Below are 17,705 nucleotides of genomic sequence, written 5' to 3' on the forward strand. Positions count from 1 at the left end.
GATTTATGTTAAGAAAATAATTTAATCTTCTGGAAACGAGCATAAAGAAATCACAGATTGCGTCAAGTTATAGAAATTATAAAAAACGAACTAAAGGACAAATGGACGAAGAAATTGTGAAGGTTTTGAATTTAGATGAGATAATGACGAAAGGGAGAGGGAGATGGCTTGGACATGTCCATCTACCCAGCCCCTGGGAGAACAGAGCTTGGTGGAGTCACCTGGGCTCCTGTGGGCACCAGGAGGGTTGGAAGAAGACCTAGACCTACTTGGAATTGAGAACTATGAGAAGAGAGGAAGGAGACAAGTGGAGATTTGTGGAAGACAAAGCAAAGAAAAGAGGTGAATGGAGGAATTTCACAGAGGCCATTTGCGTCACGAAGGTTTGGACACAATGATTTTGAAGACGCAGATGATGAAACAAACAAATAAAGAGAACTATATAGGACAGAACATGGAAATCAGGCCAAAGGCCAAGCGATGGGACCTGTGATGAGGTCATTTAGCGCTGAAACAGAAACTGAGAGTAGAAGAAAGGTTCGAAAGGTGTAACAGGGGGAAAACCTTTTGCAGTTGCACTATGAATCAACTGTTGGGAGAGTGCTAAGGAAAGTAAGATGGAAGAAAGAGAATATGAACATAAATATACAGAAACACTGACTTATGAAGAAGTAAATAACTGTACACATGAAAATTGAACACAAAAAAGGCAGGAAAGTATAAATTTAAATAGCTGCACAATGAACAAGACCCTCACTGCAATTCTTCACTACAATCAACATATTATTATTCCTTCATGACGATATTTCATTATTCAATTTTCTTAATTGCCTTTCCCATTAATGACAAGAGCGATCTTTCATTACCTATGAGTTACAAGCTCCCTCTCCCACGCAACAGAACCATTATGAAAAATAATCTCCAGCAGATATGTAAAGTCATTATTCATTTCCATTTCAGCTTACATAAAAGGAAATATTTTTAAAGATGATATAGTAACGTCATCTCACTGTAACTACTAATAATTAATTATTAACGTCGGACTGTTTAATACTTAAAGGCCCTTTCTTTTGAAATATATTATTTATGAATTATACATTTAGGAACTTTAGTTGATGTTGATTTAAGATAAATGAACGATTACAGGTATACTTTTTTCATAGAAGATTCTAGATACAGTATATATATATATATATATATATATATATATATATATATATATATATATATATATATGTGTGTGTGTGTGTGTGTGTGTGTGTGTGTGTATATATTTGTTCACAGCTCCTATAGAATAGTATATAGTTATGGAGCAATGAAATGTATGTCATAAGTTCCTTGATGGAATATGCGACAGTGTCAAGCATGTTTAAGAAATCTTGGGGTGAGATGAACACTTGTGTCAGCGCATACCAGGCTGGTTGTAAACTTAGTTCTCGCAATGAGCGAAAGGAATTTGGGTCTTGGAGATCTAGGTGCCTCACGGAGACCCTAGTGTTGACCTTATTGACCTGTATCGTGTCACGAGATCTTCACCTCACGAGGAGTGGGGGAGAATGTTCTAGAATTATGAGTTTCCAGTAAGTCCGCTCGAAAAGGGCGTCAATGGGTAATAAATTGGCATCTCGAGTACAGATGAGGGATTCGGGCAGTAACCTGAATTGGTGATTGTGCTGCCTAGTTGAGGGCGCTAGACTTTTGCCAGTAAAGGTGAGAAGTGATCTTTTCATTTTAAAATGCCCGATTGGACATTTCATTGAACTCTGTTGGTTTCATTGACATTTTATTACTCAATATTTTTTCATCTTTATGGTCTTACATATTTACCATATATAACCTTTGGGATGTGTTGGGTGATTTTGGTAACATGGAATTCTCCCATTCATGCATTTATATGTCTTTGTGCTTTATTTTAAAGGTGACCTTTTGTTTCAGATGGATTTGTTAGTGGTCACATGTTAAGGGAATTTCTGACACATAACTATGACCTCGGTCACGACAGACTTTGAAATTTGTTTTGGGATATGTGATTGATTGTTGTCAAAATGTATTTACAAGTCCGAGAGTTTGATTTTTCATTTACTCTTTTGCCAGAAGTTAAGGACAGTCTTTGAGCTTCTCTTCTTTAATTTTGCTGTTGTTTTGTCATGTTAAGTTTGGGAATAAAAACTGTGTTTGTAGAACATGAGTTTCGTCTAGCCTTGATCTAATTTGAACTATGACATGAGAGAGAGAGAGACTGACTTGTTGATGAGCAGGGATGATTTAGGTGTTGACTGCATAGGGATAAAACATTATATATTGTCTCTTGTGTTTTGGGATTTAGGATTTTAATTATGGAAGAAAATATATATGGGGAAGGATATATATATATATATAATATATATATATATATATATATATATATATATATATATATATATATATATATATATATATATATATATATATATATATATATACATATATATATAAACTTAGAAATTGCAAGGCACATTACTTCTGAAGAGGGAAATGTTTATGAAAACAAAATCATAATCACATACATAAACATTCCACTGCCCCTTCCGTGTCACATATTCTCGAGGAAGAACAGAGAAGAACACAGTTAGAACAAAGAAGAACACCTTGAAGGCCAATAACAAACAACTCAGGCACAACATCGAACAGGAGCCAAGAAGAGAAAATGAAACAAAGGCAAAATAAAATAAAAAGAAAAATTGCAGAGCTAAAGCAAATGACAAAGATTCCAACCAGGCGCATGCACAGACACACACTCTCTCACTCTCTCTCTCTCTCTCTCTCTCTCTCTCTCTCTCTCTCTCTCTCTCTCTCTCTCTGAAAGACGACCTCCTTTCACACACGAACAAAAACCACATTTCTCTCTTGCAAAGATCTGGAATCGATCAACATGCACACTTTGCAATGAATTGCAGCCACCAGGAACACGCTGCTGGCTCAGGTATTATTGTGTGGGGGAAGGTATTTTCAGTAATAATATAATAATATTTTTAGGTTACGGCATGCAAGCCTTCCAGTCTCCACTCCAGGTTTCTCGTTCGTGAGAATTGATAGTTTGTGCATACATACATACACACATATATACGTGTATATATATAATATATATATATATATATATATATATATATATATATATATATATGTATATATACAATGTATATATATATATATATGTGTGTGTGTGTGTGTATGTGTGTATAGGTATGCCGGAACCATCCATAGCAATAAATAAGTTACACGATGCTTCATTTTTGTGAACGAGAAACCTGGGGTGGATATTTAGGCTCCATAGAACATATTATTGCTAGTATTACTGTTATTTCCAGTATATACATACATACATATATATAAATACATACATATATATATATATATATATATATTATATATATATATATATATATATATATATATATATATATATATTATTACTATCATATGTACAAGTATGTTTAAAACAGTACGTTCAACGATGCCACCTTTCCATCACATACCCTTCAACTCATCATTAATTTCACACTTTCCAAACTTCAGGACGAAACGCATCCGCCATTTTCATCGACAAAAGAGTCCTATCAATTTATCAAAACGAAAAAAAACATATTAAATGTTTTTCCTGTTTTAATTTCCACAAAACGGCAAAACTGCCAAGGCCTCATTTTATACATACATACGGCATTGCAATTCACCCAAGAATCATTTATTGTTTTTTATCATCCCTCTCTCTCGTATCATTCTCCCGTTTTTCCATTCTGATTGTGTTGCTGTTTCTTTCAATGACGTAATTTTTTCCTTTTCAAGATTTTTGGAAAAGTATTCTGTACATTTTTTGCTAATCCTTCTCACGAGTCTTCATGCAAATCCAATCTGATGCCAATGGTTCTCAAACAAAAAATGTTCATTTAAATATAGATTTCCTGTCACAGGAGATTATCCAAGGGGTCGACCGACAGAGTCTGATGACTGAGAAACGTCGCTGAAAGTCACATTTTCAGGCATTTCAGAAGTTCGTCATCGTGTTTGTTCACCCTCAGTTCCATAGGGACACTGAGAGAGAGAGAGAGAGAGAGAGAGAGAGAGAGAGAGAGAGAGAGAGAGAGAGAGAGAGAGAGAGAGAATGGTAACTATGTAAGCTGGGTCTTGACAAATGGTCTGTTCTCTCTCCTGCCACGCCCTTGCTAATACATTTTAGAGGAGAGATAAAATATTATTCATTTCACGAGTGCCATGATATTATAAGATATCCACGTATGTAAACTTGCATGTATTAAGAATAGGAATGTGAATGTAAGAAGAATACAAACATCAGAAAGGATAATAAACAAAGACACTGCCTTGTTACGTCACTAGATTGATGCCTTATTATTGGCTGAGTAATTCAACCGAACAGAACAGCAACCAATCAGAGCATCAGCTTCTGTTATGGTTTTGTCAGAAATGATTTAAAGTGAAGGTGTGTATCTAGGAAACCTGTGTGACATATTTTGATTTAGTTTTGGTGTTTGGAGGCGAAATGGAGTGGCGTGTGTGTCCTTTTGACAGAACTGAATTAATGACAAAACTTCCAACCAACCCTTGTAAGGCTATTTTTGTTTATAGGTCTACTTTTTCTCCTCCAGCTCTCTCTTTTCTACAGATGCCATTCCAAAGAGAAAAACTGACACCTGCCAAGGGTACCATGTCTCCTAGTTAAGGAGATGAGATGACGATTGCCGGATTTGATAATTCATTCCGTCTTGTTCTTCTCTTCTCAATACTTAGCTTCAGAATTTCTTCAATAATCCCTTTCTTATCCGCCAGATAATTAATTAGAGAGATAAGCCAGTTTGTGCAGATTTCTAGGTGCATAGAGGAACCTTACAAGATAATTGTTATACTGGTTTGTAGCAACTTTGATTTGCTAGTTATAAACATTTTCGATTAGGCTTCTCGTCAACTTGAGACACAATTACTCTGAGGTCTAACCTTTGCTGTCGTAGGAGCGGTACTTTTAGAATACAGATGACGCAGTTAGTTTCACAATACCTCAAATCAAGAGACAGTTGTAGTGTCATTAGGAAACACAAAGGAGGCAATTTTTATGGATCTGTTTCCAAAAGTATAATTTAAAATGGCGGAGCGACATTGCTAGAAACTTGGTTAAGCAAATTCCGCCTCCTCCAGCAGGAAGGCATTCAGCGCCATTGCGGCCAAGCTGCTCAGAAGAAATTTCATTTGGAACAACAAACACTTGGTCCGTGACAGGCAATCGTCCCTCTTGTGCCATTTTGGGCAGATCGTTTGAAGAGAGAAAGAGCTCCCTTTCTCTTACAGAAAATAAGAGTCAAAAGCTTCAGTTTAAGTTACTTTCGATGTAATTGTTGAAACGGTTTGCAAAGTCACCAAGATAATATAGACCAGCACGAAAAAGAGTCTATTATATTACCTGTGTTGCTGTGATTTGGGAATCATTTTTGTACTGTTACAACATTTAATTTGAAGTTTGTATTTGCACACAAAAATCGAGTGGAAATCTTCACAATGAGATTAGTTCTCAAAGAAGTTCTAGACTCAGTGTTGTAGTCCTTTCTAAATAGCCGAGGTAGATGAAAATAATGCTATAAGAACAACATGGATGCTGCTTAGTAAAAGCACATATCTTGTGCCTTATCAATGGATGTACAGTGTTTTTCTCAAAGTTTTAACTGGCCAAATTGTCAGACATTGCATCTAGAGTAATGTTCTTGTGTGCTGATAGCAACGAATAAGGGAGAATTAATTAAATTGTCTTCTCTCTTATTGTTTGGCTTTATTTCATCCTTTTCACTTAACAATGATACCAATTTCAAGAGTGTGAGTGAATAACATCTTCATTCACATACCACCCTATTTATTAGTTGGTATCTGAAACCTCGACCATAGCACTGATGAAAAAGTTGAGAGCAAAGATAAAGCTGCCAATCAGCAACAAGGAACAGGATGACGTCACAGTGACTACTTTAAGGTCCGCCTACCAGGCTTAAGCACTGCTCATTTAATACTGTAAGGTTAAGGACTGCTCTACGGGCAAGAGCCCTTGCTGGCATAAGGCCAGCTTCATCTTAAACAGAAACGACGTAATCTAATCCATGGTGACCTGCCCTGCGCTGTGATCAAGTCCTATGTTATGAGACAAAGCGTCTCTCAGAGAGAGAGAGAGAGAGAGAGAGAGAGAGAGAGAGAGAGAGGGGGGACGCAGTCTTACTCTTTTCAGGGATTATAAACGGGGTAAAGAGAGAGAGAGAGAGAGAGAGAGAGAGAGAGAGAGAGAGAGAGAGAGAGAGAGCGCACTGCACTCTCACAATTCTGAAGGACTATAAATAGACCACAGAAAAGGGAGAGAGAGAGAGAGAACAATGCAGTCTTACTGAGGGAGAGAGAGAGAGAGAGAGAGAGAGAGAGAGAGAGAGAGAGGGCACTGCACTCTCACAAAGGTACTATAAATAGACCAAAGAAAAGGGAGAGAGAGAGATTAAAATGAGTCTGAGAGAGATATAAAAAAAAAAAAAAAGACCTGGCGATTTGCAGGACCTGACGAGAGACAGCGTCACTGTAGCCAAAGCTTATCACCACAGCCCCAGAGACGAAGAGGAAAAGGCTGATCTCGTGCAACAGGTAAGAAAGATTCTGTACAAAAATCCTTACAGATGAGGGGAAAAGGGCCCAGTTAGTTTAGCCTTCCAAACGAGGGGAAAGAAAGTGGCGCTTCCTCCTTCAGGCAGAGGGGAAAGAAAGTATGGCATCTCATGAAGCTTCTTTATCTCAGACCCAGAGAAAACAAAGCTGCCTGAATTTGAGGCTCATCCGAAATTTCCTCAGGTCAAGGAATTTCAAGATTTTTTTCTTACTGTGAATTCACCTGTATCAAGAGAACAATTTTTTTATCATGAAGGAGCACTGAGAAGGGCATAAAGAGTCTTTTTTTAGTAACACCCCTTCACAGATGAGGGACTCGCCCCTTGAAAAAAAGGTTGAAAAGATTTTGGGAAGACAGAAGACTTCTGAGAATTCCAAATTAAACCAGCTAAATAGAATAAAATAGAACAGAATATAGGATTTAGGCAAAAGGCCAAGCACTGCCACCTATGAGGTCATTCGGCACTGCAAGGGAAATTTATAGTAAAAAGGTTTGAAAGGTGTAACAAGAGGAACACCTCGCAGTTGCACTATGAAACAATTATTAGAAGGTGAAAAGTACGGGGGGAGAATGAGAATATGAACGGAGGTACAGTAAAAGGAATGAAAGGGGTCGCAGCTAGTGGCCGAAAGGACGCTGCAAAGAACCTTAAGTAATGCCTACAGTGCACTTCCTCCAGCTGAAGGGAATTCCAATCTTTATATATATATATATATATATATATATATATATATATATATATATATATATATATATATATATGATTATCACTATCACTTTTGTACGTGATCCATTTATCATACATTACCACAGGTGAAAAATATGAGACGGGGTGTAGGTCCTGACCGGTTTCGACTTTATTTCCAAGCCAATCGTCAATGTACCACAGGTGAAAAATAAGAGACGGGGTGTAGGTCCTGACCAGTTTCGACTTTATTTCTACGCCATTGACGAATGGCTTGAAATAAAGTCGAAAACCGGTCAGACCTACACCCTGTCTCTTATTTTCACCTGTGGTGATTTAAAGTGTGTGATTATATATATATACAAAGACAAAATCCACTTTCTTTCGTGGAATTTAAAGTGGAAAGAGAAACAATGGAGTGCTACGAGGCCTTTGCTTAGCATCTGCTAAGTAAAGGACGACAGTCGAAAGGCCTCGCAGTACTCCATTGTTTCTCTTTCCTTCGTGGATTTTGTCTTTATAAAAATATATATATATATATATATATATATATATATATATATATATATAGTATATATATATATATATATATATATATATATATATATATATATATATATATATATATATATATATATATATATATATATATATATATATATATATATATATATATGTATTATATATTTCTCAATATTTACTCGAAAGATAAAACACCAAAGGGCATCAAATATCTATAAATATATCGAGCCAGCAAAGACAACAAGTCCAACAACTCATCTGCCGCTATCAACAAACAACCCAGACAAAGAAAGATCGCAAAGCGTCCCTTCAACAACATCCAATGGAAGCCGAAAAGAAGAAAGAATCTGCTCGCTCTGAGGAGAGCATCCGAGGTAAATGAAGCCTGCACAAGCAGAAAATGCTTGTGTGTGTGTGTGTCTCTAACGCACGCAAAAGCGGCACCAACATCTTTGAAAGGACATGGCCTGATGCAGTCGATAATGGAGACCGAGAAATGAAAGGAAATCAAATGAGGGAGAAAGAAACGCCTCTCGGGGAATGACGGCGTTTGGTGAAGGATGGAGAGGGTTCTGTTCTAAAATCCTTCTCTTCTCTCTCTCTCTCTCTCTCTCTCTCTCTCTCTCTCTCTCTCTCTCTCCTGGCATATGAGAGAGAAAGAGAGAGAGAGAGTGAGACGTGGTTCTAAAATCCCTCCTCTCTCTCTCTCTCCTGGTATATGAGAGAGAGAGAGAGAGAGAGAGAGAGAGAGAGAGAGAGAGAGAGAGAGAGAGACGTGGGGGGAAGTGAATAAGAAGAGGTTAAGAGTATCGTGACATAAGCTTCATAATTCCTTTTCACGAATCGTGTTTATTCAGTGAAAGCAGAATTTCCTTGCAATAAATTCTCTTAAGAAAGCAAACATTTTCCTTCAAAAGCAAATGACCTCGATAGTACAGAATAGAATTTAGACCAAAGGCCAAGCGCTGGGACCTATGAGGTCATTCAGCGCTGAAACGGAAATTGACAGTAAAAAGGTCTGAAAGGTGTAACAGGAGGAAAACCTCTTGCAGTTGCACTATGAATCAGTTGTTAGGAGCCTCTGTAGTAAAAGCAGGAGAGATACATTGTTTAACTATAATGTAAATTGAATGTCTCGATGTGGTGAGAAATTCAGGAAAAACATCATTTCCTTAGGCGACATGACAATTCTCGTTACTGAGAAAAAGTTTGCCTGTTAAACAATTCAAAAGATTATATTCAAAAACAGAAATCCTGTTTATAGATCCTTCGGGTAACTGCTCTGGGCAGAGTGAGGAAATCCTCCCCTTGAGGAAACCAGAGTGAGTAAGTGGTCCTCATTGCTGCCTTCAGAACCATTTGGTCATCGATCTCTCTCAAGACTACAGACTATTATCGTTCACGCCGCTAATTGAAGGAGAGGACCCACTAATTATGCCTCGTCCTGTGGGCGCATACAAATTCCCCTCAGCCCAGACAAGGAGTCAATTAGGTCCCCAATTCCTTGGCGCGACGTAAATTGCCGTAACTTCTTAATCAGTGTCTACCTGGGATTCTGTTTGGTTAGGTCACCGTCATTCGTCTTGTCTCCGTTACACGATGAAGGAACTAATTTTGAAAAGCAAAGTTTGTTAAATACTTTTTAAATCATAACAGATGGTTATATTTGCTTCTTTGGGATTTCAAAAGTGAATCGTTTCGGAACTCCTGCTGACAGAAAATTGTAACACGCACGCACAAATGTACATACTCACGAGCACAATATATATATATATATATATATATATATATATATATATATATATATATATATATATATATATATATATATATATATATATGTGTGTGTGTGTGTGTGTGTGTGTGTGTGTGTGTGTGTGTTTATGTGTGTTGCAGAGTTAGAGAGAGAGAGAGAGAGAGAGAGAGAGAGAGAGAGAGAGAGAGAGAGAGAGAGAGAGAGAGGATATCTTACTTTGAAATTAGACATCCACATCTAAAAATAAGTTAGAACACTTACAGTATTAACTTACTAAGACGTTAATTAGTCCGGTTGCCAACATCACTCATTAAAAATGGGCTCCGCAATAACCCCCTCTGTGCCATCAATGATTGATTGAGAGTCTTCCTGGGGATTAATAATGGTTCGATTCCAGTCACGATTTCAAACAAAAATGAATAAAATCACTTGTGTGAATTGAAGTTTATTGGTCGTGAAGATTCTTTATGACTCAACCCACCACACTAACAGTCGTTATTTGCAACCCTCTCTCTCTCTCTCTCTCTCTCTCTCTCTCTCTCTCTCTCTCTCTCTCTCTCCCCGTCAGTGTTTCATACATTTCAATCTCTGATCAAACTGATATTTCAAATCGCTGATGACGACGAGTTTAATAAATCGTGCGATGAAAGCGAAATTTGATATTAATCGGTTGAAGTGTTCTTTAGAATGATTGATTGTCAGAACTCGGAAGAGAAACCTGATATCACAGCTGGAAAAATCATGTTTCCAATTTGCTCTAATTTATTCTAGAGCTAATCTGAATTTTAGGGATATCACAAGTTCAGTCGATACAATTATTTCCCCTTTAAGATTTTAAAAAGAATTTACGTAGTTAGAACAACACAATCTCTATGGAAGAATAAAATCCATACATAGCTGTCTTGGAAAAAAATATCTTTTACCTGAGGAAAACCAACACTGAAAAATAATAATTTTACGTGTGGGATTTTTATTCAAATTGATATACAGAGCACCTATGAAGTAAAATAATCATTTTACCTTGAAAAAAAAAATTCATATAAATGCAGAAATAAAACTCAGATGAAGTCATGATAAAGGCTGATCATCTCAGAAACGAGATATCACAGCTGGAAAAAGTCTGATTCCAATTTACTCTGATGCTGAGGCTTCAGTGGGAATGTTACTCTCGTGTTCATCTGAATTTTAGGTAAATCACACGTTCAGTCAGTACAATTCCTCCCTAGTTTGACGAACTGGCGTAAACCATTCTTTGCCCATTCTGAGAAAATGGGCTTCAAAGATTTTCATATCATTCAGAGCTTCTCCTGAGCTCAACTTTTGAGGAAGCTTGGTTTGTAAATAAGACAACACAGGCAGCTGAAGTTTTGATATGTTACAGATTACCGAAAACTGAGACACTTTGGCTGGAAAACTCAATTATTTAAAAAAAATTGGATACGCCAATTCGTCCAATTATTTCCCGTTATGATTTTCTAAAGACGTTATTAGGATACTTTCACAAAACGAAAGCATCACCTGATCCAACATAAGTCTCTCTTAACGACCAGTTTCCTTGTTTTGTAGACAATTCCGCTCGTCTTTTGTTTTTCTTTGTTAGCATCTCTTCTTCTTCTTGTCAGACGGAAAAGGAGAATCATGCAGAGTAGAGATTCTCCAAAGCTCTCTAGAGTTTTGTTTTCAAATGTATTTGTACAGTTGCATAACTTTGGACTTTTAATAGAATTAAAAATTTATTTAAAGTTATACACGAACACCCTCTGTATAATATTGGTGTATACTATATGTTTTCATGAATAAGCAATAGAAGAAGAAAAAACTTCCATCAAATTTCCATGAATAAAAGTTTACATAGTTTTCGACTGACACTAAAAAAAAAGGCAAAAATTCACACAAAATCCCCCCCCCCACTTCTCTCCCCATAAAATATTTGGACTACTTTCAGTCTTTATTGCCACAGAGCCTGGACTCCCAGATAACGACAAACACTGAGTCAAAACCTTTTTTCCTCCACGCATGAGGAATTCCGCTTTCCTCTCCTCCAGGTTGAGGAAAACATTTCCTCAATGCGGAGGCAAACAGGAAGACACGGCCAAAATCGAAAGCGGTTTATGTCAGACGTCGAAAATGTGAAAGAGAGTAGAAGAAGAAGAAGAAGAAGAAGAAGAAGAAGAAGAAGGAAGGAGGAGGAGGAGGAGGAGGAGGAGGAGGAGGAGGAGGAGGAGGAGGAGGAGGAGGAGGAGGAATATAAAAATGTATTGGAAATCCCAACCCCCTAAAGAAAAACTAAATTAGCCCAAATCTCCGAAGCAAGAAACCCAACCATAGACAATTGCCACACACTTCTTCAGGATTCTCTGATACGAGCGGTAATGACTCACGATAAGGCGTTGTTTATATGTACACACACATACATATACATGTACATACATATATATATATATATATATATATATATATATATATATATATATATATATATATATATATATATATATATATATAGATAGATAGATAGATAGATAGATAGATAGATAGATAGATAGATAGCAGCAGGATCCTCACAAGTACGTATAGCTTTTATGCGTGAAAACCGAGTGAAACATCTTCCAAGCTCTTGCTGACACAGACAAAACAACTTCCAACATAATCTCTTTAACGAGAGAGAGAGAGAGAGAGAGAGAGAGAGAGAGAGTAACGCTTCACATACTAAGGCATTCGACGAATTACTAACAAGTAGAACAGAGTCCTGATTACGAACGTCATTTGTAATTCAGACGAACTGAGGCACAGCATAAAGGACGGTATGGAATTACTTCTGTTCCAGCGGAGTGGATGAAGCGCTTTCAATTACAGAGCATTAGAGCGATAGAAAGGAATAGAAAGGACTTTGTGGAAATTCCTTTTCCTTCACTATTTACTGCATAATTTCAATTAACTCTTCTCAAAGTGTGATTTGCCCATTTCTGGTTTTAAATAACGGAAATATTTATCTTTTGACATCTGTAATTAAAATGAATTATAAAGGAACTGACAGGAGTTCCTTAAGTAGATGAGGTGTTTGTGGAAGTGTACAAAACTATCTTCGTTCTGAAAAGGTGTTATTAGTTTTGGATGGGTTCCCCAGTCTGCTGCTTCTAGGAAATTGTGCTGATATGTAATGTTTATTTGTTATCTCTCTCCCGAAAACAGGTAACTGAAATGAAAATCTCAGTCTAGCATATCATATATGTATATATGCTAATATATAATTAACAAAATCTATATATATATATATATATATATATATATATATATATATATATATATATGTGTGTGTGTGTGTGTGTGTATATATATATATATATATATATATATATATATATATATATATATATATATATATATATATATATATATATATATATATATATATATACGTGTGTGTGTGTAATGGGTTTTGTTAATTATATTAACATAGAAACTAAACTGCCATTAGCTTACTTCAAACAAAATATCACAAATAAAAGCAATTCTGCAATTCGAGTACAACTAATATTTATACAGAATTAAGTTAACCCTGTAGAATTTAGGTCTTAAGTAAAAACAATGATATGAATTCCCTCTATTACTTTAACAAACCTTTCAGAAATGAAGTCTATAATGAGTGATATTACCCTCCAAAAATTATTAATATTATTTTAACAAATCACTATCTTTTTGAACACTTGCTTAAACAGTGGACATCTTTAAACCATATTCCAACTTCCCTTTCGTATTTTTCCATCACAAGTTAAAAAAGAATAAACTCTTGAGGAATAACCTGAGACACTCACATCGCCATTTCCGCTGCATTCCATCACTTCAGACGATTCTGAATCCCGTCATGTCTACCAATTGTGATTCTCGCTGTTTCGGTTTACGAGACCAAGGCCCCATTCTTTCATGTAATGGATGCAAATGTCTTGGACACACACACACACACACACACACACACACACACACACACACACCATCTGGGCCCTTCTTCCTGAAAAGGATTCCCAAACTTCTCTCGTAACTAAGAATCTCAACATAATTCTAAAAGAACTCGTTTTCGGAGAGAGACAGACGCCCACTTTCGCGCGCAGGAATTTTTGCGAATTGCATTAATCGTGCATTGTGGATGTTGGCAACGGGGATTATGACACCGCTGGCGTCTCTCTCTCTCTCTCTCTCTCTCTCTCTCTCTCTCTCTCTCTCTCTCACTTTGCAAGCCTCTTTTCAAAATATATATCATTCAGTAAAGTGCAGAGCAGATATGTTATTCTAACTTGACATCGTATCTCAAGTGATGGAAGGTAGAAAGTTTTCATTATATGTTAAAAGCTTTTCAAAGATCTTTTTCAGAGCCAGCTCATTACTCCTCGTTGATGCAAAGATCTAAAAAAAAAAAATCGAGCTTTCAATCATAATTAGGAAACTAGATCTTATCACAAAACGTCAGATTGAAATCAATTTATGGGGAGAGAGAGACACTGCAACTTATATGTTGATTTCAAATTACATTTAAGACTGAATTAAATCTACTGACTTTGCGGAAGCACTTGTGATTATATTATCCCTATTGATCAAGAATACAAAGTTAGATTTCAGTTATTCGCGAGTGAGAATCTTCTCTACTTTCAGTTTTACGATTCTTGAAATCTCTTATTCTTTGCTAGGGTGTTATTTCCCCAGTCTGATCATTAGTCATTCCTGATAGGATGTTATTTGTTCACATATCAAAATTTCTTAATATGGATTCATAATCATCATCCTTCAAAATCAGACCAACTTCCTGTTCCCTCTTAAACGAAAGAAGGTTAAGCTCACTACATTCCCCATCACAACTTTACAACAACACAACCGTAAAACCAGCCACACTACAAGCTGCCATAAACGTTGAACACCGAAACGCACGACTGTGCTTCTGTAAGTATGCTGGGCAAAGGCTTTCGCCATGGGCCATATATATAACATCGCTTTTTACAACTCTCTTCCATTTCTGGCTCCTGTTCCACAAGACCTGACGCCAACGGCTCTACTTTCCTTCGTTCTCGGTTGGGTGGTTTAGCTAAAGCTGCCTTTGTCTAAATCTTGCTCTAAGATATGGCTGAATAATATAGGGAGCCTGGTGTGGGCCAACGGACTCGCCAACCCAACGAGATGAACAGCAAGAATGTATGTCAGGTACAGGTCGCAATACTTTGTGGTATTTGCATTGTGTGTGTTTTATGAAATTAAAACTTTTAGGAAAGAAATTCTGTAGAACTGTTTGTTGAGAATGATGGCTGGAAACACTGGTGATACATATCAAAATAAAAAAAAAAGTATCATATCCGTCCAGGTAATTTATCATTCTCGAAAAACAAGCGTGTTTACTACTTTGAAAACAAGTTACGTAATGACTGAGTTTATGTGAAACAAAAATATATATATATAAATGAATAAATCAAACGGGTTAGATTATATAAATTCTATAGACTAGTGCTATGAAGCGTGACTGATGTAATTTCCAACTAATGTAGTATGTATATACATAAATTTATATATGTATATATATCTACATACATAAACTTATGTATATATATACAGTGTGTATATATATATATATATTTATATATTTATATATATATATATATATATATATATATATATATATATATATATATATGTATATGTATATATGTATGTATATATATATATATATATATATATATATATATATATATATATATATATATATATAATATATATGACAGAGAGCAACTGAGAAATATAAATATATTAATGACCGACACACATTATCCGCATTCCTCACAAAATCCAGCAAAAACCAAACGCGACGCAGGAAGGCGTACACATAAAATACCGGAAATATTTCCAGTGAGCTTTTATCACGAGGCGAATTGAATAATTAATGTCTGAACCGACGATATTTAGGCGCTGTATATTCCAAACAGCCTCCTCCATCAGAGGTGATTCTCTGGAACAATTACAGCTGGGAATTGACTCCCGAGTGTTATGATGGTTGAATTTTATCATGGTCAGAAGATTCCGGTAGGAATAAATGACTCAGGAATTTATTCCAGTGATTCCTGGTTCACTGATTGATTAAGATAACTGGTAATTCGGCTACAAAGCCACGCACTGGGGTACTTCCGGCCATTCAGTGCTTAAGATAGTGAAAAAAGGAGTTGGAGTGGTTGGACAGCAATATGGAACAAAGAATAGAATAGATTATAGAATCTAGGCCAAAGGCCAAGCGCTGGGACCTATGAGGTCATTCAGAGCTGAAAGGGAGATTGAGAGTAAAAAAGGTTTATTGAAAGGTGCAACAGGAGGAAAACCTTTTGTAGTTGCTCTATGAATCAATTGTTAGAAGAAGGTTGAGGAGAGTAAGATGGAAGAAAGATAATATGAACGGAGGTACAGCAAAAGGAGAGAAAGTGGGTGGAGACAGGGGAAGAAAGGACGCTGCAAACTACCTTCAAGTAATGCCTACAGTGCACCGTGTAATGTGCACTGAAGCAGTACCCACTGAGGGCCAGCGATTCCTGATGTAATTGGGTACAATTTATGAATTATGAATAACGCGCAGTTATTAGCAATAAAAATAAAAATTAAAAATAGAAATTAAAATAAATAAATAAAAATTAAAAATATAAATCAAAATTTAAAACAAAATTAAAATTAAGAAAAACAAAAATTAAAATAAAATTTAAAAATTAAAATTAAAATTAAGAATAACAAAAATTAAAATAAAATTTAAAAATAAAAATTAAAATCTACATTAAAAATAAAAATAAAAAAACCCTGTCGCTCTTTATTTCATATTCACAAAAGACTGAATTTCAGCAAAGAATCTTTTATAAAATCCGAAGTTAACACCAGAAAAAAAATACAAAAATTGAAAAACCAATTCCAAACAATTGCCAATGACTGCATGCTTGGAAGCACTGAAATCCAATGAATAAATACATTTCATTTTAACAGGCAACATGAACACAGGAAGCAATTGCAAGGCAGCGTTTATGTCCCGCCCACAAACACTTAGCTGAGGCGTCTCCTCCTGTTTTCTCTCGTGTCATTCAGTCTTCCTTTCTCTGAACGGAAGGAAGGTTGGTCGGCGGCCTTAGCTTTTAAATATGTTTTTTTTATAATAGTAAATATTAGTCTTTTTACTGTTTTTCTATTTTTAACAAATTTAAGATAGTTTATAATTTTATCATGTTTATGGACATATTCCCAGAAGTTGTAATAAAGATATTACGAAACGCTGGGGTACGGATAAGACAAATGTAGAAATTGGTCTGTTTCCTTAGTCAACCTGGATTTGATATCGCCCTTTCTCTTCCCCTAACTGCACTTGTTGTGTTGTGTGTGTGTGTATGTGTGTGTGTATATATATATATATATATATATATATATATATATATATATATATATATATATATATATATATATATATATATATATATATATATATATTAAACAAAACAAAACTAACAACGAAATAAAAACCGCATTACAGGTTCGAAAACACATACTACGGTGTCTTACACTCCAATTTATTATCACAACCTCTCTTCAGCATACAACCACCAAACAACAACCCCATTTTTCCCTTGAGGTTCAGAGTTCTAACCCATTAGAACCTTCCTGCACTGAAGTCGGTCTCAGACCTCGCAAAACGTTACTTGAATTAATAAGTAAAATTATTAAATTAAAATTCATCACCATCTAAATGAATAATTCACACATATGGACGGGAAAGCGACCCAGGAAACATCACGCATTAAATATCTCTTAGATGTCAATTATATACAAATATAAACGTGAATATATTAATACCCAAAGCGAGGCCAAACTGCTAAAAGCATCAGCGTCGGACGGAATCAGATTAGATGTTGTAGGGTGAAAAGCGCTACTGGGTTTGTTAGGAAATGGTTACGCAGCTTCCATAAGAGGAGTTTTTATTTTATTTTTATTTTTATTTTCCCACAGTGGTTACGCAGCTTCCATTAGAGGAGTTTTTATTTGTTTCATATTTAGTTACTCTACAG

The 17,705-nt window shown here is 35.8% G+C and overlaps 1 protein-coding gene across 1 annotated transcript; it reads left to right on the forward strand.

Moving 5' to 3' along the window:
- Nucleotides 1–163: 163 nt before the first annotated feature.
- On the forward strand, nucleotides 164–11,918 carry LOC136846842 (chromo domain-containing protein cec-1-like). Its single transcript, XM_067118111.1, has 3 exons — nucleotides 164–342; nucleotides 6,552–6,654; nucleotides 11,685–11,918. The coding sequence occupies exons 1-3, from the start codon at nucleotides 164–166 to the stop codon at nucleotides 11,916–11,918; spliced, it is 516 nt and encodes a 171-aa protein (XP_066974212.1).
- The last annotated feature ends 5,787 nt before the right edge of the window (nucleotides 11,919–17,705 follow it).

Source organism: Macrobrachium rosenbergii, chromosome 15, assembly GCF_040412425.1.
Source record: "Macrobrachium rosenbergii isolate ZJJX-2024 chromosome 15, ASM4041242v1, whole genome shotgun sequence".
Lineage (NCBI taxonomy): Eukaryota > Metazoa > Arthropoda > Malacostraca > Decapoda > Palaemonidae > Macrobrachium > Macrobrachium rosenbergii.

Coding starts and splice junctions, on each gene's coding strand:
- LOC136846842 (XM_067118111.1), top strand. CDS start 164: ATGGCTTGGACATGTCCATCTACCCAGCCCCTGGGAGAACAGAGCTTG. Junction 343..6,551: donor AGACAAAGCAAAGAAAAGAG/GTGAATGGAGGA, acceptor AAAAAAAAAAAG/ACCTGGCGATTTGCAGGACC. Junction 6,655..11,684: donor AGGCTGATCTCGTGCAACAG/GTAAGAAAGATT, acceptor CCTCTCCTCCAG/GTTGAGGAAAACATTTCCTC.